This window comes from Eleginops maclovinus, chromosome 22, assembly GCF_036324505.1.
Source record: "Eleginops maclovinus isolate JMC-PN-2008 ecotype Puerto Natales chromosome 22, JC_Emac_rtc_rv5, whole genome shotgun sequence".
Taxonomy (NCBI): domain Eukaryota; kingdom Metazoa; phylum Chordata; class Actinopteri; order Perciformes; family Eleginopidae; genus Eleginops; species Eleginops maclovinus.
In genome coordinates this window covers 18,673,101-18,695,072 of record NC_086370.1, presented here as the reverse complement: position 1 = coordinate 18,695,072, position 21,972 = coordinate 18,673,101, and the positions used below count along the sequence as shown (strand labels likewise).

Here is a 21,972-nt window from a genome sequence, read left to right as displayed (position 1 = left end):
AGCTACATGCAGTCACTTCTCCTCATTAAACATGCATACATGCATTACTGTACATGATGAATTCTCCTTTAAGTATTAGATTTGCCTCTAGTGGGAGATGCAGTCCTAAACATGAGCACATGTGAGAATCTTCTCCTCCAATCAGCCTATGAAGCCAACTGATTAATTAAAACAACACAGACTATAAAAAGTTGTTTGCTGTTTCACTATGTCAGTATTGTCAGATCAGAAGTCATAACGCTAAGGTTAAATGAGGCCTAATTGCATGAGTCAGGACACAATTGGGTAATACAATGTGTTGAGTTGTTGCAAACCAAGACTCACAAACAAATGCAAAAACATTTTGGGCATGCGAGCGCAGTAACCCGAAAGGAATCCGATATGGAACATGAGTGAAAACATGAAGCATGTGCTGAGAGCAAAACATCCTGTTGGCACGTGTGGCGTGTAAGCCGGCTGTGGGAGAACCCTGAGCAGAGACAGCAGGGTGTCTGCTATGAGATTTGGGACACGACTTGTTCTAAATGCTCAGTGTACTACAGGATACAAAAGGTACAAAGGAGTTAAGCTTCCAAAAAAAATCAATGACAACCTTTTTGACTTAGGATTTGCTCTTTACTTGCTACAAGGCAAGAGCTACTTGAAGCTCTTGTAGCTATCTTGAGGGCAGACATACCTCCTTCATTACCACAAGCACTAGCCTGGTTCAAGACATCTACTGTTTCCCTGCTTGAAAACTGAGCCAATGAGAGCTTTGTTGTGGGATTAAGAACCGGTAAGTGATCATCGCAGCTACACAGGTTGTTGTAAGAGGAGTTACAGAAAAAAACTGTAGACAATGTCTTCTCAACATGACCTGTTAAGATGTTGAAATTCTAAATTTGAAAATGAAACTAATCTGGGGTTGTGGACATAGTTAGCTCTTCCTCTGAAGCCCACTTCTTATCTCTGCTTGAGGTCATCAGCTCAGGACCACTACTCGCATAACACAACAAATCTATGACTAAGCTGTCAGGGATTCAACTGCATTATGGGTAATGTAGGCCTGAGTTTTGTCAAGAAGTTCTGGAATAAATTGAATTTTTTCTTGACAATCATTAGCCCTGACAATGTTAAGAAGCACAATTTAAATTGGTCGAGTGCTATCAAGTAAGCTGCTCATAACTCAGTATCAATTTGTGGTCAGAGAAAAAGTAATTCCTCTACCAAACAGAAAACTGTGAACATGAACATATGACTGCAGTTCAATCTGATATCACTTAAAAATCGCCATGATGGTTTTGCACGTTTGAGTTCACTGACATAGCAAATATTTTGTGATCCATGCTGACAGATTATGTTAAAAGTTATTGTTGCTTTCAAGATCAGCATATCCCATTTGAATGTCAGCTGCTGACTTGCAACCCTTTTCAAATGCTGAAACCACAACATCAAAAAAATGCTGGCTCTCAAATTCACATTGTATTCTTCCAAGATCCTTTAAATTAGTTTCACTTATTTTCTCAAATAGTTGACAGACATCTTACCTCAAAAATGCATAGCTTATGCCTGATAACTTAGAGAACCAAACAGCCTATTATTGTGTCTGTCAACCGAGAAACCACATTTAAATTATAGCCTTCAAGACTTAGTGTTGAAAAAAAGATCCCTACTTTGATATACTTTTTTATATTTTACTGTGTTTAGTACCTCGGATTTGTATCAAAAATGCTTTGTCTCTGAAGTGCTACAATGGTCTAATAGGGCCCAGGTTATACGAGGACAATGCAGCACTCCTCCCTTCCAGCACAGCAGACTGTACAGACATCACAGTTGAAAAACTACACAAGAGCCCTGAGCACACATCACATGTTGCAATCAATTCTGCTCTCTGCTGTTCTTTCAAAAACATGAAGCAAATAATGGGGCACTAATTTGAGGCAGTTATTTCAATTGTCTAATAATTTCAACAAAGCAAACATGACCGCTACGGTTAATCGGATCTACACCCTGTAATTCTTTCCATGTAATTATTGAATGTATCTGTCACTGAACTTACAAACGGAGAGAGGTGGAAGGTGTAAAAGCATAAAGGACTCGATGATAGTAGACGGAGCAGGGTCTGGTGTCCATTATTTTGTGGACAGACAAACTTTTAGGGAGATTCCACTGTTTTGACATTGGAGAAAGTGTTGTTCCGTACAGTCATGGCTGTAATCAACATATGCAACAATAAAGCAAACAATACAGGCAGGCCCCTAAAAACCAAATGAGACATCTTGACATGACTATTTTGACTATCAGTTTCAGTACGCTATACAGGTTTAATGGAAAGGTGGACAAATCCACAAAGACTTTCCAATAACAACAGGGCAAATACCTCATAGCTCAGATGTAAGCCAATATCCATTTATATTCAACAAGCTATATCAGTGACTCATTCAATAACTGTCATATAATAAAGGGGAATTTATACAGCTAGTTAACCCAACATATGTGCTGTGCCAGAATTATCAAGCTCGTCAAAGGATTTCTATGAAGACAGGAGCTTTTTAGAGTACAAAAAAGCTAAGAGAGCCCCCCCAAAGGCTAAATCTCTACATTTACAGAGCTGCTTAGACAAAATCCTCTGCACTGGCAATAATCACAAGAGGACTTAAGGTGAAGCTAGGGACATTCAGAGAAAAGGTACACGCAGGTATTTAAATGAGAAAAGTTATACAACTCCTTTTCCCCCAGGATATCATTTCATAACATATGACAACTCTAATCCAGGAAAGGTTGATGTCTCGGTCCAGCTTCTACTCACATGCTTTTACTAAAATGAGAGGACTGTGAGAGACTTATGAGCCGCCTGGCGGTGATCCCAAAGGCTAGAATGGAAGAACTACATTTTACCATATTAACTGAGAGCGGGAGAGCATCATGTTTTCACACCAGCTCTCCAATGCCCCTCCCTCCCTTGACGCAGCATCTCTCAGCGGTTTCAACATGATATTACAAAGAGGGCCTCGGAGACGTAGCAAAACACGAACACACACGCAATGAAGGAAAGTCATTGGGTAAGCACCCATGCTCATTATTGTTAACTTTTCCATTGTGAACAGAATGGCTGTTTTCAGGATATATAAACAATACGCAATCAACAACTTTTTGTGTTTGACACCAGATGTTCCAGCCAAAACTTAACCTTCATTTTGTCATTAAAGTTTAATGGAAAAGTGAGAAAGACCTGCTGACCTATTAACAGCTAAATCCGTAGCCATGAATAGTTGTATTACTCATTCAGGCTCAGAAAAAGGATGAAAGTTCTATATCTGTGTGTATTGTTACATTGCGTTATTGATATACAGTATGTCTGCATATTTCCTGGAGATAGGATGTCGGATTTACTGCAACAATTACGGCATCAACTCTGTAAATATTGCAATAAAGCAGATCCTCAATGATTTGGCTGCATCATTTCCTGTCAAAGCATACAAAAACAATATTTCTTCATAAATATTGTAGAAAAATCACTAAGGATTGATGAATTTATAATGTCTCACATTTTTCATATTCATTTCTAGCGCTCAGACACACAGTCATTAAAATCCAAAAGGCAGTTTGGAAGCCTTTAGCCTATAAAGGAAACAGTGCATTCATTAGCATTCAGTCAGGTTGTCATGCAGTGACGCAGGGTGGGGGGCAGTTGTCATCAATCACGCCTCACTTCAAAGACGGGATGTTTCAAGTGTATCACCTTGCAGCTGACACGCAGTTGGGAGCAATAGGGTTGCCGTCTAAATGAAAGTAGACAAAAGCCAACACTTAAGATTCCCTGAGAACTGCTTTGGCATACGTTATGCAAGTTGGCCCCTAAACAAAAGCCCTCAGCGCCTGACAAAATCTTTAACTGCTTCTCCAAGACTACAGTGGTATCTAATCAACAAGCAAGGATTGGTAAGGTTTGCAGTTACAGCTGAACCGGCTGTTTTCTTTACGTGATCTTTCATGTGAACGCTAGCCAGAGAAGCTTTTTGTGCTTTCAACACCTCTTATCTATGCTAAAGGAGAAATGGGAGGCTTTAATATGTCTGTGACAGACAAATATTACTCCTTCTACAAATCGTTTGGGATTACACTGGTATGCCATTTATCTGTCATGTGAGATCACTTGTTAACCCTAATAATTGCTTTATATGATTTACTTCACACTTGCTATGGACACTTGTGAAGTGGTCTGGGATAATAAATAGAGTGCTATGAGTCTGCGGCACAGTGCAACATCTTTTATCTTGGCACCAGGGCTGGTTTCTTTACAAATTACATTATAATGCCCAGAGTCTGAAGAATAAATGATAAACATAATTCATTACTATGCTCAAAATGCCAGCTATTCCATGTTTTTCTATCAAAGTTAAGATAGAGTTAAGAGCCACAAATGTTGTTCACTATTAACTTCATGTCTTGAATGATTAAATATGTAATGACAGCTGTGATACTGAGTGCTCATTTACAGTTGCAGTTCACTAGTTTTGGTAACCGAAGATAGCAAACTGTCATCGTATTTCTGTTGTGCGCAGACGTCTCCCTCTGTACTCGAAACTGCTCATCTATCCTCTCTCAACTCCTTAATGGTTGCCAAGCAACTGTTTTATCAAATAAATGCACTAAGTGCCAAATGTTACTTTCTGGCAGATGATGACAGCCTGCTAGATAAACCAGACTCACCAACCCCGGGTCACACGAATGGGAAGGTCTACACGTAATTAGAAATAGTCCCTAAGTTGTATAGAACAGCCTTCCTAAACGGTTTTACATTATGAGGCACACGGTTCGTTATGGCTCCACATCAACAGCAAATGTTATATACAGAGGAGCATCTTTACAGTAGGATCTTGCAGTCCAGGAAATACTATATCAAGCTGTTGTTGGTAATATGTTTGGGTTATCCTCTCTTCCTTTATCTCCCTTGTGAGAACGCTGAAAGTGATTACACAACGCTGTGCATTCCTGGTGCCTGGTATCTGCTGTGTTAGATCCCCCATGGAGCATAGGGAGTCAGTCTCACTTAACAGGCAGAGGGTTGCACTGTAAACATTACATCGTGCTATTGGGAAATCATTGACATTTCACATTCATTTCAATCAGGGGGGCGTACTTATCTCCTTTAAAAAGAGACATGAGGAATCTGTGCAGGATTTTAGTGATGGGAATTCCTCGATTACCGGATTTTGAATCCTACGTCTGTTACATCGCCATGATATGTAGATATAGAAGTAGTTCATCCATAACATAATTCAGCTATAGTGTTTTATGAAATCCCTGCCCATGGACTAACGTTTTTCCATTCTTTCTCTTTTTGGTTCAAGTAAAGAATATTCTGGCAACAGCTAGTGCTCGATCATGCTTTTTCTACAATCAAGGCAAGTGGAGAAAAGGCAGATTGTACTGGATGTTGAATAAGGAGAGAGAACAACAAACCAAAACCCGAGGTTCTCCAAAGATAAACACTGAAAGCTCTTGGGGGGAGTGGTTAAGGGCTGGGTGGTGTGTGTGTCTGTGTCTTTCTGCATGTATGTGTATGTGGTGAGTGCGCACGCGTGCTGGATAAGTCAGGGGTGCCCCCCCCAGAAAAGTTTCTAAAATAGCAACCGCAAACCAGACAGAATGTAAATCTGCACTTTGAAAAGGGTTGTAGAAAAAGAGCTTTGAGGGACGTGGAAAAACAGGTATTCATTTCAGCCCTTTTACAGGCAGCGAAATGGGTCAGAGCACTCCAGCTCCATTCGGACGGTTGAAATAGGACCCCTGGTTTTATTTTCTTGAGTAATGAATTACAGGTTTTTCCGCCGACTGAAGCTCAATTATATTACAGCTCCTGAAAGCTTCATCATGCCCAGGATGAAGGAATTCAACGCGTAAGCAAAGTCCAATAGAATTGTATAATTGTATCAGCATGTTTCAGTAAAATCTGAAGAAAGAGAGAGAAAAGGAGAGAGAGGGGGAAAGTGGCAAGAAGGTACTGAGCAAGCCCAGTGACTGGCAAAATACATGAAGTTCAACCATCCATTACCTCTTTGAATGTTCTGATATGCGTCTGCTTTCCATTCCAATGTCGCTGGCAGTGTGCAGGTAAAAAAATGTCTGCATAACATTAAGTCGATTCAATCTTTTGTCCCTATAATATATTTACATGCATAGAAGTGAGGTCTCAAGTTCAAGTAGAATGTTTGCAGAACAATGGTTTCCATTGGACCGCTACAGCAGTAATTCTCAAAATGTGAGAAACAGAAAAGGGAAAGAGTTTTTTGGAAATAATATGACACAAATAATTCAACATGAACTTCTGGACGTAGCAAGGCCAGCAAGCTAACTTTAGTGTTTCTTGAATCGAGAATTATTTAACTCATTCTTCTATAGTCCAACGCTGAGTTTTCCCTATATATTTTGCATTCCACTTAATGTACGCCATGCTGGACCCCTCCCACTCAGCCATTCATCGTGACAGGAAAAAAAATGAATGGGAAGTCCTTACTCCTCTCATTGTGGTTCACACCTACGAAATAAGAACATTTGCTGCTTTGGTACATTAACAACCCGCACATACATTTTGTACAGAACCCAGTCAGGACCTGGTTTAACCATCATCATTTTTTCTAAGTGACAGATGTCATCCTCATCTGAGGGAATTCACCATTTACACATCAGACAGGATTTTCCTCTCTAGTGCTGGCACCGTCTATTGTTTTCCACTTTTCACTGCATTTTTCCCAAAGGTGGTTTGTGTAAGGTTTCTCTCACAGTTCCCAGCTCTCCATCTTTAATTTCACTTTAGATGAATATAGAGGCATTCACTTGAAACAAAGAACTGCACCAGCAAAATAACAAAAAACTTGAAGATTTGACCTAATAATGAATTGTGGAGATCAGTTCAATACCAACTTCACAGCTGCAGAACTAGGTGCAAGATACAAAAACACAAGTGCTACTGGAGTGTTTTCAATAATGTTTCTGCCTGGGTTTGTCGAGGTTAGAGGGTGAGGATTGTGTTGTAGTGTCAGGATAAAGACCAGGGAAAGTCCAACAACTCCACAGACGATCTGATGGAAGCTGGAACAACAGAGCAGTGTTCGAATGCTCGAGAGGGAGCAATAGAGGGGGAGAACGAAAGAGAGAAGAGAAAGCCTGCAGCACATTCCCCACAAGACTCGCTTCCTGTCTGTGAGTCTTACTCAGCACCCAGGAGGAAGAGGAGGATGAGGCCCTCACACATACTCCCCTCATTATGTGGGTATGGTGGCCAGAAAAATAATCCTCTAAATAATAAAAAGGAGGAAAATAGTCAAATATCATAATTACTTTTTTACGAGGGCAAATTTCCGCTCCCAGAGGAAGAGTTTCGACTGGCCTCCAGATTAATGTATTTGTACTTTGTGTTTCCAACAAATAACATTGTGTGTGAAAAAAACATATCTTATCAACTACAATCATATTCCTCTACACATAGTATGTGAGGTGAAGAAGCGGCCCCTTGTATATAATATTACAGCACTGACAAAATTATCCATACAAACTGAGAATACCCGTTATCGCCTTGTACTTTTTCAATACCTTATTAAACAGTGTTCCCCATTCTGAGACTCAGCTACCTAATAATAGCTTGTGGTTTGGGAGCGGGAAAACAAATTAGTTCAATGAAGAAAATGATTCACTTAACCTAATTGCAGGTTGCTGTTGCAGTTACTCGGCAAACATGTTGTTACGATGTGAGCAAACACTGGCCCTGCAGCAGGCCCAAACACCCTCACAAACACCAACAGACTCATCATTGCTGGTCTTTGCAAGAAAACCCACAACCAGGTTCAGCAAACTGACCTATAGTTGAAAACATTGGGCCTGTTTGCTTTTAAAAAAACACCTCATTGCACATTTAGACACTATCACTGTAGTTGGAGAAAATGTTACCTCTTTCCCACACTTGCTCATGATCTATTAACTCCATAATGAATGTAAAAGAAAGGCACACAAGTTCTCTTAAAGGGTTCCCTGAACACATAAAGCTATCTTTCAAGCTTTCATGCCTGTGTCGAGGTATCCAAGCCATAAACATGATTGTTGTATCCTAGGGTGCCAACAGTACAACAGTAAAACTCAGATGGCTGTCAGGGGGAGATTTTGTTGTCAGTTTACACTCTATTTGCTGATTTAAGCCGAGAAACCCACGTCCCTGCCATTGAGAGAGACAATAAAGTTGTAATTGCTTAGTAGTAAACTATGAACATTTTCTCCTGATGCAAATGAGCAAGAGCAGGGGCATGAAACATGGCTGAACCCAAAAAAAGAGTAGTTGTGTGCGCTGAGATTGTACTTTGGTGTAGAGAGATGCTGGTGAGTTGCTAACATATTTTAATGCATTCAGAGTGCTTCAGGGTTTTTTATTCTCCAAAATGTATGCAAACCCTGACTTTATGGCTCTTTAGCCCTGTGATGTAACACACTGATCCCTTTTCTGAGTACAGCCAGCTTTATCATTAGACTAAAAGCCAATATAATTGGCATTATTGCACTTAGTGGAAATCAGATTTCCCTGGCCATATCAAAATAAAACCAAACAGTAAAAATGCTGAGGGGGACATAAATACAATGGGATTAAAGAGATTTCACAGCAACATCGCAGCTCTTCTATGACATAAGACAGCACATAAAATCATGGAGCGTCTGTCATCAGTAGAGAAACTTGATTGCCCTTCAGTAAAAGGTTGCCTTGCCTTTAAATGACCCTAACTCTTACCCCAAGAGATGCATGACAGAAGCTATAATCTGGCAAACACACATTCCAGGTGTATTTGTCCGTTTACTTGTGTCTCAAAACAAACCCTAATCATGGAAATGAACCATCTTCTTAGCAAAGGTAATTGATTTAATGCACTGATCAGCCAATCAGGAGTTTGGTGCAGTTGACATCACATTAAGGGACTAGATCAATAAACTAGATTATCATATACTGGAAGTAAATTAAACTGCATCAATCAAATGTAATCCTTGCATCAAGATCACTTTTAATACCAAAAATATAAACGCTGTAGAAACAGTTTTTTTATTTCAGCTGCAACAATACTTCCATCAATGCTTAGTCAATCAACTGAATATTAATTATAGACCATTAACGATTATTCAGCAGCAAAGCTAAATATCCATTGGTTTCTCCAATACGAAGGCTATTAGTTTTATATTATTCATATAGATTTTATTACTGAATGCAGAAAGCTTGATGAGCTTTTTGGCCAATTATTCAATTGATTTTGAACAACTGGCAGATTGAATGTTTATAAAAAAGTAGATGCAGACTCATTTGTATCTGGTTTCTTCACAAACTAGCGCACACACATTACGTGGATATGTTAAAAAGTCGAGGTGTTAAGCTTTTTTAGCTTGGGAAGTGAACGCAACATGAGTTGACCTGTGGCTCTTTGCCGAGGGTGAAGCGCTTTTCATTTTCCAGAAAATAGAAGCCAGGGATACATTCACAGACAATAAAACACTGAGCAAAAATACACTGGATTACCCATTAAATTATTTCACGAGAATCCAGATTGTGGCCTTCAGAACATGATGTACCGTGTTAAAGTCACAAGATCATCCAATCAAAAACAGAGCCAGATGTTACGGAGCTCTGACCCAAATGGAACTGTCTGAAATACATATTCATCAGATTTTAATTTACACCTTCAGTCCAGTCCTTGATCTAGTGAGTGAAACAAGCCTAGAATACCTCTGTTGCTTTTTGAACTCATCGGAGGATCATGTGCAAAACTCAACATATGTGACCGTGTAGTTACATACATACGACCAGACATCCTGGACTCCTCCTGGCAGGCAGAAGCCAAAGGTTAAAGCAGTTTCACAGTTGAGATAGCATGGTATTTAAACCTGAACCGATAACTGACCAGAAGGCCAGGAGACAGCAGCCACAACCCTAGCTGCAATGTCAACATGAGCAATGTCCCCCATGACGTCATGATGCAGAAATCGTAAAACAAGATGTTGGCAGAGATACGAGACAAAACTAACAAAACTTGAAAGAACCGGTAGACTGGATAGATTATACAAAACACAGACATATCCACATACATAGACTCTTATAGGACATAGCACACGGTTTGTACGGGACACTAAGATTTAGGGCCGGCCTCTGGTTAAGTTGTTTTCCTGGAAGAGTTAGGGATGACATGGAGCTTTGAGGAATGTACCGAGCAGCGAGGCAGCAACTGGGACATTCTCAAGGGGAACTACGTGTGTCTGTTTGAATAGGATAAAGGAGAAACAACTTCAAGAATTGACGCTTGTTGACGATTACCACAAAAGTTAGTCACTAATTGAAAACACAACTTTATCCCAAAAATACACTGATGGAATTCAAAGATTTACTCATCAGCACAATGAATCAAATGTTTTTTATTACTGAATGATTAGGACTGATGTTCCTCCTAACGATTTGTTGGCTGCTTTGCTGTCTTTGTGTAAATGACAAAGAGTATAGCCCATTTACCTGAAGGCTCTATTTTTCAACGTTTTTCTGTTGAAATCTGTGAGTTTCTGGGGGCCTCTCAACAGAGACTGACCTCTCTTAATGAGCCTGTCAACAGTTTGTGTACACATTAGAATAAATGTCACAACGTGAATCAAATGCCTCACAAAAACAAAGCCAACAATGATAACGGTTAACAACTATATTTTACTTTTTTACACAATCTGGGATTAGTTTGGAGGCACACTGAATCAATGGCTACCATAACAATGTACTTGTCAAATATTTTTTACAGACTCTTTCCAAGTTTGACTGAAAAGCAAGCAGACTGCATGTTTAGGTCAATTACTATAAACAAATGCACATCATGGCAGTTTGTGCAGCGACAGCATGTGGTCGGGGCATGCTACTACCATTAGCAGAGAACTTGTGTTTTTTGTCTTTGCCCTTTTTAACCTTCCATTAAACTTTTATTGTACACATAATGTAGCAGTAAATTAGGCAACTTACTTTCTTGGTAAACAAATAACTTACTTTTGATGTTGACATGTTATCACATGAAAGCCAAGAGCTAATTGAAGCATAATTGGTTCGTTAAGCACGTGAACTGGTTCGTTAAGCACGTGAACTGGTTCGTTAAGCACGTGAACTGGTCAACTTTTCTGACCATGCTAAAACGGAACCCTGCAATTTTTAGGTTACAAAGGGTAGTAATTATGCACATTAAGTTTCATTTTACGAGTATTAAACAAAGAACAGTCAAAGGGTTGCAAAAGTGTGCAGTTCTTCGGAGACAACGTCAGCCTACAATTACAGGAGATGAAACGTGGACAGGATATCAAATGTAAAAGCAATACTGGAAAATACTTCAGTACAGGGTACTGCTAACTTTCTAATTAGTTACTGTATTTAGCATACCTAATAACATGACTTCCAGCTTCTTGCGGTCCACCCGAAACCTCTCCTCGGTCCACTCCGGGTCTGGCAGCGGATGGAGCCCGCTCAGATCCTCCTCTGAACCGGGGAGGGGAGAGTCGGCGCTGCGCTCGCTGTTGGAGCCCTGGTCCGACTGCTGCAAGTATCCGCTTAAAGTGTCGCACTGGGCAGCCATTGCGCTGCTCAGCAACTTCTCCAGTGGCCACTGCGTTTTAAAACAAAGTTCGAGGTGAAGCAAAGCGGGTACACTTCTGTAAGCTTTTTTTTAATTCCGTCACTCCGCGTGCAGGCTCATTGCAGCGCGGTTGAGACCTTTCCCTTGCAGTTTCTTTAAGCCCCTTCGTTTTCCCCCATTACAGGCAGAGTTTCCTAAAAAATAGGTAGCAGAACACGGTTCCTCTCGCTATAGGTCGTGTGTGGAGTTAAAGGAGCTCCGAACCAGCACACGGCAAACATACCAACCAAATCTTCGAGAAAGTTTCACGTGTCACCCTGTAAAAAAAAGCTGGGCTCCTCCCAGGAACATTAAAAAAAAAACTTTAAAAAAACACACATCTTCCTTCTCAGGGTTCCCGTTAAGTCTCCACAATTTACTGGAGTTTTTCTGTCTGTAGGAGACAACTTTTATATCTCATTTATGTGAAACTGTTAAGCTATTATAGCCAATTATAGCAGTTATTATGAGCTATGACGAGTATATTACAAGTCAATTCACCACAATATATGCAAATAATCCATGAAGCATAAAGACAGGCTTGGCTTGAGTATGCCTTTTACCCCCCACTTAGCCAGCACTTTATAATAACACCCCATGCAACCAGTTTATTGGTTTGTAGAGGAAACACTACACATCCTGAGTGGGTAAAGGGAAGCAATGCAGGAAAGAGAAACCAAAACAAATGTTGAGCAATCATACAGTATGTGAAACCGACTCAAAAGGGGCACACTCCAAATATATTGTTTATGTGCTAATGCCAAATAAAGTTATACAAAACCTAGAAGTCAGTAATGTATGCAATAAATGATTTGCAAGTCCCTGTAGAAATACAATTCCAGTACTATTCTCTGGCTGGGTTCAGGAAAACATATTGGTTTAAGTTTAGCTTGTTTGTGTTGGGCATTCTTCACATCTGTAACATGTTATTGTAGAATACTTGTTTTGGTGTATTTTTCCTCCACAGCAGAAGCATGCCAGGCCGGTGGTTAGTGATGTAATACCATTGATGTTCTTCATATAAACCCATGACTCTTACTTCCTAGCCACATTGGACTTCTGATATGAACACCTTAGTTTTATTTTAAAGCAAAATCACCAAGTTGCTGCAGGACCTGTTTTTTTGTCCAATTTCTTGCTCATTTGGAAGGAAAACCACATAAACTTGATTTTACTCTTGAGAAATTTCTCAAAATGTAGGATATCTTTGACATTTGAGCTCTTAGTCTGAATTCCCCCAAAAATCTTTAAGGTAGTTCATCTATACTTAAAATGTTATTTCAATGACGACAAATCTCCAGGTGTTTAACTCTGATAGCCTGGAAGAGGTTATCAGTTAAACATTTGTGTACTCCTTTGTTAGGTCACATCAATATAGCAATGTAGAGATTAAATTCATTCATTCCAGTTTTCAAATGAATAAATCAGCACATTTGCATTGTAATGTAGACACATCCATAAGACATGAGCTGCTTAATTACTGCATGTACAACCAGTAGAGGTGATTACCATGGATGGTATCATTTCAAATGGACAGAACATTTGTTCTAATTTGAATTTAATTGCCACACCATAAAAGCCATTATCCACATGATACTCAGTATATGGGCCTAAGTTAAAAGTAAGAAGAACATGAATATTTGACTGCCTAGGAAGGAGTGGTAAAAAGTAAAGGCTACCACCTAGTGGCCATGTGAATAGTAGAAGTAAGGGCAGACTAATTTGTAGGTAACAGAAATGTACTGTTCACAGAATCAAACACTCAATGCCAAATGGTTCATAGTTTCAGTTTTTATGCAAGTTGCCAAGAAACAATTTGCAATTCACTTGGTTAATGTCTTTAATGCAAAATAATGAAAAATAAATTCAGTATGGTCTTGTACAATATATATCTCTTAAAAGAAATCAGGCCATCTCACCACAACCAATAATAATAATAATATTAATGACGCCAATTTAAGGGGAAAATAAAACAGTAAAAACAGGAAAGTCAAGTAAAGTCCAAGAAGAGAAAGTGCTTCAAGCGAATAAAACACCTCAACTAGAACCAGTGTGAATGAGCAGTTGAAACAGTACTGTCATATTTTGAGGTGTTCAGGGATGCGTTGTTGTTGCTGAAACTTCGGCCCCTCACATTGCATACCTCTGGGTCCATTCCCTGGCTACTTTGTTGTACCTAATGAGATGAGAAAACTAGGATGAGTATTTCTGAAATAGATGATGGATTCAAGTTTATCCTCATTCCACATTTTTGGCCATTTGTACTCACCTTTGTCTGTCAGATTTGTAGATGTGCGCAATGTCTGGGACTAACGGATCATCTGGGTTTGGGTCACATAGCAAGGAGCAAATAGATAATAAAACTGGAAGGAACAAAATAAGAAGTGTTATGCAAATAGGTTTCAATTCATTTGAGCAACTTTTTACTTATTCTCCAATTTAAAACACAAATGAACAAGCTTTCATTTCATGCACCTTTAAATCCAAAATCCAATAAGTTTAGGTCCTTAAACTTTTGAACATCCCCATTTGCCCACTCCAATTATACAGTACAAAACCTTCAATTTCACAATTTTCTAAATGTCAAAAGCACAAAGCTAAGTTTTATTCTTGGAAAATCAACCCGGAAAATCCTGTTACCTGTGTCCATGGAGACAGAAAACCATTCATTTGGAAGAATCTAATTTTGCTGAGAGCAGGGTCAGGGCTTCCCTTCCTGGCTATATTTAGTCCAATTCAACATACCCTTCTTCGGCATTCCCTTTCCATGTTGTGTTTTAGCCCGAGATCCTGACTTACCATAAGCGTGGCAAATCATATTTAAAAAATACATTTCTTTGTGACTTTAAAGTTAAACTGAGATACATCCGTTTTCTTCACAGTGCTGTAGTAATGTACTACACTTTAAATGTACAGGTGAAATGGAGATAAGTTACCTTTTGATACTGTAAGGGCAGGTGACCACTGCGACCTCAAGATGTCAAGGCAGATGCTGCCATTGCTGTTGATGTTTGGGTGATAGATCTTCGTTGTAAAGGCAAGCTATGAAAAAAACAAAGCATTAGTGCCTAACATCACCTTTTAATATTGTTTTGATTAATTGTTTGTATTAGAAAAAAGTTCAGGAAACAGTGAAAAATGACTGTCATGTACCTTTGAGAAAAAACAATCTTACCTTTGGTGGTTTAAAGGGATAGTCAGTGGGAAAATGGACAGAAAGGAAGAATACTCCTCCATGATAAGGGCTGTCATTCTGAAAAATAATGAGGAAAAGGATTGTTAAATAATGCCTTGTACTGTATGGGATAAAATACTGTATTATATGTATGGAGATTGAAACCATAGTTTTCAGATATTTTTTTCTCTCTTTCATTTGTTTGAGATTCTCTTTGCTTACATAATGGCATTATGGTATTTCCCCTTCCTATTGTCTCAGTAATGCCATTGGCTTTAGAGACTAACACTAGGCTAGAGTGTGCCAGTCTGTGCTCTCCATACAGAACAGAAAGGGTTGTAAAGTCAACATAAAAAACTATTGTCTAGAGATCCAGAAGAAACTTGGTTTCAAAAACTCTCACCGGTCCTGTGATGGTAGCTTGCCAGTGAAACACTAGAAGAAACAAAGATGATAAAACAATCTGTGAGAACTTTGTTTAGCATGAAGATGTTGTACTTACATCTCATACACTGCAGCAAAAACACAACAGTATTGATAATAAAAGTGATAGTGGTAGATTAAACAATAAGAAATGTTAGGTATTCTCACACTTACAGTCATCCCCTACAGGTCCAGCTGAACATGAAGCAGGGGGGTCCTTCCCCAAGTCTTGCAACTCCTAAACAAAAAATAACAATACAAAATGTCATTTCCTTTTTTGGGTACAATCTTTACCAAATGATATGAACATATTTATGTTTAAGAAAAATGTATGAAGAAAAAATAATTAGAAAGTAGGAAGATGTCAGGTAACCTTATTTGCTGATGGTAGATTGTCGTTTTGACTTGCTTTTGATTATATGACTTTTGATTTTGGTTTCATGTTACTGTAGCTATATTTGTAAGCAGCTGTGACTGACATAGCATCCATTTAATGTATTTATTTGACTAACTGGCAGGTAAAATAAGTATTGTTAAATAATAATATGTTCTTCTCCCAGCTCCTTTCCATCATGGGCTACAAAAACCGCATATAGTGTAGATTTTTTGTTTTATAAAGTGTACATGTTTGGGTTTTATAATAATTGAGTGGAATAAACCGGTTAATAAAAACGTTAAGAGTTTGAAAGCTGTGGTCGCATTGTAACGTTAAATGTGCTGCTTGAAGGCCAGAATATAGTATGTTTAACAGTACACTCACGTTAGCGAACAAGTAACTTAAACTTCGAGAAATAATTCATATTAACAATAAACCTGAAACGTAAACGTGCAGGGCGTTCACCCGGCTCGTTTGCTAGGCCAGCTTTAGCTTCCAGTTAGCTTGAAGTTAGCTTATTTAAGTACAACTGCTCAACGTAAGCTATCGCTAACTGGCTTCCGTGTAGCGTTAATGTCATCACCAGTTACATAAAAATCGGACTCGCGCTTATAAAAAAACTGCCGTGTGAATTACTTAGTGTTATCTATCGTAAAATGTACAAAAATCTGTAGATACGTTACGATAATCAACCGCCTTAGATTAGCAAACAGATGCTATCATGCTAGACGGATGACTGGCTAACGTTATAGCGACGTTTCCGCATCGCCCTAACCTTTTCTGTACATTCAATAAAACAGGACGAATTCTTACCTTCTGTATTCTTTTCAGAGCCATGGGAAATCTTTCAGATCGGTTAAACGAAGCTGTGGTCTTAACTTTCAGAGCTGACAGCTACAGCTACGCTCACTTTATGCCGACTCGTTGTTATTTGTTTTGACAAACTGATAATTTCTTTTGTTTCCGCGTTTTTGTTCGTCGACGAAGAATGGACCGGTGCATTGTGGGAATTTGAGTTTTCCGTTATCGCACTCAGAAAAGTAATTTATATATAAAAATGTATATAATACATATTTGTATATATAAATCCGAATACATGTACTATATACATTTATGTATGTATATATATATATATATATATATTATAAAAACGTTGTAAATAAATATTTTAATGTATCAGCATTTATGTATAAATGTAAATAAATACACTTATCTTATATATATGTATGTAAACTGTTTGTAGTAAATCCAATAAATCCAGTTAAATTAAGAACAAAATCTTAAAATACCACAAGATCAATAACAGACTGTGCAGAGATAAATCCTGAAGCCAGAAAAAAAGATTGGTATTACAGTTGATTGACATAAAAAAAAACAACAACTTCATATTAAAGTGGCATTAGTTAACAAAGACAGTCTCTATTTAAAACAAATCTTGGGTCTAGCTATCACTGCACTTCTATTTCATATAACCCTGCTAGATTGTTTTTCTTTTAATACATTTGTTATATCAGGGACCATGTACAACAATATATATCCAATGTCCATCTGTAGTTCCTGCATGGATATGTACATCGCCATCTATTCATTGCATTTACAGAATTAGAGACAGTGGCCTTCTTTATGAGGTGCCCTAACATCACTGTTACCACTGGTGTCTGAACTTTAAGGAACCTACGGTATGTGAAATGCCAGACCTGACTATGATGTGCTTTGCTAATGAGAGGTTGCTTTCTTTTTGAGGGTTAAAGGTGAGGGAAGATCAATGGATGATACCATTACCATAAATACATACAAATAATAACTCAATTGAAATGAAGGCTGACATTTTTGAAAAAGGATGAATTTAATTCACAAAAGTACACAAACGATTAGTTATTAAAACAAAATAATGCAGGACGTAAACAGCTTAACTCATCTCAATCTTTACTAAGGTGGTTAGGGCATCCAAAAGTCCCAACTGATACTAGAGATATCTGCAGACTTTGCAATGTTTCACTTACGGTTCGAGCTTCCAGTTTAACAGATATTCCTCATAGGGACCATGAGTAATAAGTACAGTAATAATTCAGAGCAGTAATAAATGTCCCCAAATGTTATAATGAAAATATAAGTGCAGCGGAGCATATAATCAATCTAAGGTGAATAACGTAACATTTCATTTAGATTTGAGAGTGGTTGAAATTGGGGTGCATAGAGGGTAATAAGGAATCTGGTTTCTTTGGTCTTGGCTAAATCCGACATATTGTTGGGTTTTGACTCGAGGCACATCAAGCTGACTGCTTCTAAAAGATCTAAGGGGTCTGCATTGTGGGTTATTTTTCTTTGAGCATATCATAAATGTATTTTTGCCCTAAGCTGTATAAGGATATATAAACTAAACCATCATTTAAAAATCAGTTCTGTAACTAAAAGGAGGCCAGTAAGGATGTAAGAAAAGTTCCTGCAGCAGCATACTGGAGGGGCTGCAGGGATCTCTTAAGAAGACCAAACAAGGGACTGTTATTTGATTCCACCCTGCTGAGATGAAGGCACAAACACATTTCTCTATGTCTTTTATGGACTGATGCAATTATTTCCCTAATGTTGCTGCAGAAGCTCAAATCTGATTTCATTATAACACTAACATTTCCAACTCTGACTTTCAGTCTTGTAGTCCAGGGTCTTGAAGGTAGCATACAGTTGGTTTGATAAAAGAGGCCCATGAACTGAACTCACGGAAAGTCTGCATGTCATTGTGATCTGCTGTGTTTCAGGATTACACACGTCAACAACACACGTCAACAACATATCTGTTTATAGTACACATATCTATATATTATACATATCTGCCATATACATCTGTTATACATAATATATGCATCTGTCCATACCTCCTCATTCAACAGAGTAAAGTATTTAAATACTCTCAATGTATTCCACATATGTATATATTTCACATCCTCAAATCTTTATTGTTGTTATTGTAAATATTCTTCTCTCTTTTTGCACTATTTTATTTATCTTATTTGCACCATGTATGTTGAGTTGTTGGAGGAGCACGCGACATAAGATTTTCATTGCCAACATATACGTTGAATCTGCTGTGCATATGACCAATAAAACCTTGAAACCTTGAAAACATGGCTACATTGACAACGCGACTGCCTTCCAGCTCATCAAAAGGTGCATTCATTTCCTGAAACATAGCCTTGATGCTTTGTCTATTCTAAATGAAACAAAAGTAATTTATTACCTTAATCAGTACTTTCTTCAGCCTCTAGAGCCAGAATTAAAGTTGTCTAAAACGCATTTCCTTAATGATGTTGTCGATTTGCATTAAAGAAACTTTCTTAATAATTTCCTACCAAATGTAAGATTTGAGATGGGTCTATTATTATGAAAACTGCATCTTGGTTTCATATTTTTAAGGATGAATTAAATTAGTTGGGAAACTTGCCTGATAGAAATGACCCAGTTTCAACACACCTAATTATCAAAAAGCTAATGCAGAAACAAGCTGATTATCATAACAGATAGAAATGAAACAGGAAATACCGCAAAGATGGGATGAACATCTGATGACTTTCTATATCCCAAAGGATGCATTGTTCTTTGACTTACTTACCTATCTTTCTTTGAAAGCTGTTATAAGGTCATCCATGTTAGTTGTACATCACAACATTTAGGTCCATCTTGCAGAGAGCTTGAGTCTCCAGAGAGCAAAGGGAAAGACACACAGGCACACAGACACATACAGTACAGTACATAGGGGCGAGAGGCACATCTGCCATCTTTCACGCCTGAACTGCTGCGTACCTCAAAGCCACAGATCGCAGCAAATTAAGAGATTTTCTATTCATAGAAACACGTAGCTAATATTGAACATTTTATTATTGCCAGTTACATTACAATGTGCGTGAAATACATGTCACATTTTTCCTTTTTCAACTCCTCTGCACAAACATTCTATTTGTATGTAATAAATGCTAATCTGGTTTCTTCCTGATTACAATTATGCTAAGGTATTGCAAGGTATTGCAGCTTTATGTGACCTCAAGTGTTGCTAATTGCTTTTTTACAATTAGAACCAAAATAAAAAACCCTTATATTATTTTCTAAAAGTAGTTGTTTTTTTGGTTTTGCAAATGATTTCTCCTTTACTTTCTTATCCCCACACATTGTATTCTTGAGATTTTAGATAAATACAGTTCATTGTTAAATATACTTTATAAGGCACAACAAAAGTGGCTCAGTTTTTGTGTAAATGTGTATGTTCTGATATTTTAAGTCTTAAATAAGGTAGCTATGTAAAGAAAAATACCTTTGTATCAAAAACACAAAGCTCTTATGAACAAATGAGGTGAATGTAAGTAGGTAATGGTGCTTTTATGAAAGTGACATCATGCAATAACTATAGTGAAAGCGACATGCAGTTTTTAGCCCACATGACAAGATATTCATTTCACTTTTTATCTTTTAAAAATGTACCTTTTTACTACAACCTTTAGTTCCCTGGCATCCATATGTAGACCCAACGTGTATAAGGTGTTCTTATTGAGTTGTTAAACAAGGCAGTTTTCAACCATATATTAATAATATCTCTAAGGTGTTTTAATCTTTTTAATTTGCGCATGATCACATCACTGAGTTTTGACTCAGAGAAAGTTAAACCAGTAGCCAAGGACAAGGACAGCAATACATGAAGTACAAAGACCCTCCTTGTATCAGAATGTGCATTCCTTTACTAAATTCAGTACAAAAAAATGCTCAATTACATTTCCTGCATTACATTTTTTGTCTTATCAGCAAAAATGCACTTAAAGTATAAGCATAACAATACCGCCAAGCATGAAAACGAGCTCTGTAAGTGTTACATTATTTTATGATTGGATAAGAGCTTTACTGATGCATTATCATATCCGCACTTTAATGTTTACAGGCAGCGGTGGAGCTAAATCTAGCTGTCTACATTGTGGGGTGATTACATTTACAGCATAAGGGCATTGTATTTCATTTGCTTGTTGTAGTTTTTTCCCCTGAATATGCAGTGGAGTAATAACATTAAATAATCAAGTTAAACACAAGGTACCCTGGACGTTTTATGAGTACTTAGTGCTAAATCAAATTAATATGTTTTTCCACTTCCTGGCCTTTAATGAAAATTGCAATTGCCCAAATATTCCTAGACTGCCTTTGTTGATATATAGCTTTCAGGGCCAGCATATCACTGCAGCGCAAAGCAGTACATTTTGAGCTGGAAAAATTGCTGTATGTCTCCAAAACTGGTTGTAATTTATTCCTTACACGCCATTGGTCATGGATCGATGCGCGTTCACGGCGGTGGCGCGCCCGTGCTTCTGAGCAGCATCGTTTGGAGAAGAGGAGAGGAGAGACACAGAGCTTGTACCACACCGAGTGTCCACCGAATGTCTGCCTCTTCACGTTGCCAATGAAAAATCCTCGCATTCCTATGTCTGCCAGTTGACATACTGAACGCGAAGGACCAGGCTTCCACCTCTGCAAGGATTCAGGACTCCTATAACGGGTTGCGCGTTTTTTCAGGTAAGCCCCCCCTTCTCCTCCGGTGACCGTTGTCGCTGTGTTGTCGCTGTATTTACAAGCTATTCGTGATTAAGAAAAGGGGACGATAACGGGCGCGGGCGTTTTGCAGCAGCTGTCCAAGGTGCTGATACGTGCAAGGGCTTAAAAAACACAAAATAGTAGCGCTGATGGCCTCATGTAAAGCGCAGGTTTCATGACTTCGCTGTTTGCATGCTATAGGCTATTTAGTGTTGCAGACTTAACCTCCCAAAGATGTCGTGTGGGTGTCGTATGGGGAAGAAAGAATAATGGAGCTGTAACCTGCAAACGATATCCGTTGCATTTGCCAAATCTTGCACGTTTTGACAATGGATGCTCTACCAGAGTGGATGTCTAAGCTGCATTGTACCTCATCCAGGGAGGATGTTTTTTTTTTCTTTACTGCATTTACTGTTGTCAGGGTACGGGTCTTCACATCACCTTATCTTGCAAGTACAATCTAAAATGAGGAGAAGGTGCCATGTAGGAATTGAGACTTGCTGCTGAATTATCTGATGTCAACAAACAGTAAATGATTATAAACGTATTTTGTGCTCAATGAGCAAAAAAGTAGTAGTTCTTCATGGCACCATTCACTGCCTTTCTAGTTGAACTTTTGCCTCATTCACTTGGAATTCATATCGAACCGGCAGCAACCATATGTTGTGCAAATCAGCCGCCTATCTTAAAAATAATGTCCTTGTCCAGACCTTGCGAAATGTGAACACGTGTAGCAGAATCGGAGCGCTGCACATCTGTTCCATGTGGAAATGTCAAATACGTTGAAAGGTGAT

General features: G+C 38.4%; 3 protein-coding genes across 3 annotated transcripts in view; 1 reads left to right on the top strand and 2 right to left on the bottom strand.

The window, feature by feature from the left end:
* LOC134858784 (protein bicaudal C homolog 1-like) overlaps positions 1–12,004 on the bottom strand; it is a 53,372-nt gene extending 41,368 nt beyond the window's left edge. The window contains 1 exon segment of the mRNA XM_063874906.1: positions 11,411–12,004. Coding sequence (XP_063730976.1) covers positions 11,411–11,603 — 193 coding nt within the window. The 5' untranslated portion in view covers positions 11,604–12,004.
* A 1,414-nt stretch (positions 12,005–13,418) lies between these two features.
* LOC134858955 (ubiquitin-conjugating enzyme E2 D4-like) lies at positions 13,419–16,639 on the bottom strand. Its single transcript, XM_063875199.1, has 7 exons — positions 16,430–16,639; positions 15,415–15,478; positions 15,221–15,252; positions 14,818–14,895; positions 14,579–14,684; positions 13,912–14,005; positions 13,419–13,818 (listed from the first exon to the last, which is right to left on the bottom strand). The coding sequence occupies exons 1-7, from the start codon at positions 16,451–16,453 to the stop codon at positions 13,773–13,775; spliced, it is 444 nt and encodes a 147-aa protein (XP_063731269.1). The 5' UTR covers positions 16,454–16,639; the 3' UTR covers positions 13,419–13,772.
* Positions 16,640–20,942: 4,303 nt separating this feature from the next.
* rgs7a (regulator of G protein signaling 7a) overlaps positions 20,943–21,972 on the top strand; it is a 45,185-nt gene continuing 44,155 nt past the window's right edge. Inside the window, exon 1 of the mRNA XM_063875636.1 lies at positions 20,943–21,160. The gene's annotated coding sequence lies outside the window, so the exon portion shown is untranslated. The remainder of the gene's footprint in view (positions 21,161–21,972) is intronic.

What these genes read in the sequence shown, in the direction of transcription:
- LOC134858955 (XM_063875199.1), bottom strand. Translation starts at nt 16,453, where the DNA reads ATGGCTCTGAAAAGAATACAGAAG. An exon ending in TGGACCTGTAGGGGATGACT is followed by an intron (nt 15,253 to 15,414) that starts GTAAGTGTGAGA and finishes TGTTTCTTCTAG; the next exon opens with TGTTTCACTGGCAAGCTACC. An exon ending in ATCCCTTTAAACCACCAAAG is followed by an intron (nt 14,685 to 14,817) that starts GTAAGATTGTTT and finishes TTTTTTTCATAG; the next exon opens with CTTGCCTTTACAACGAAGAT.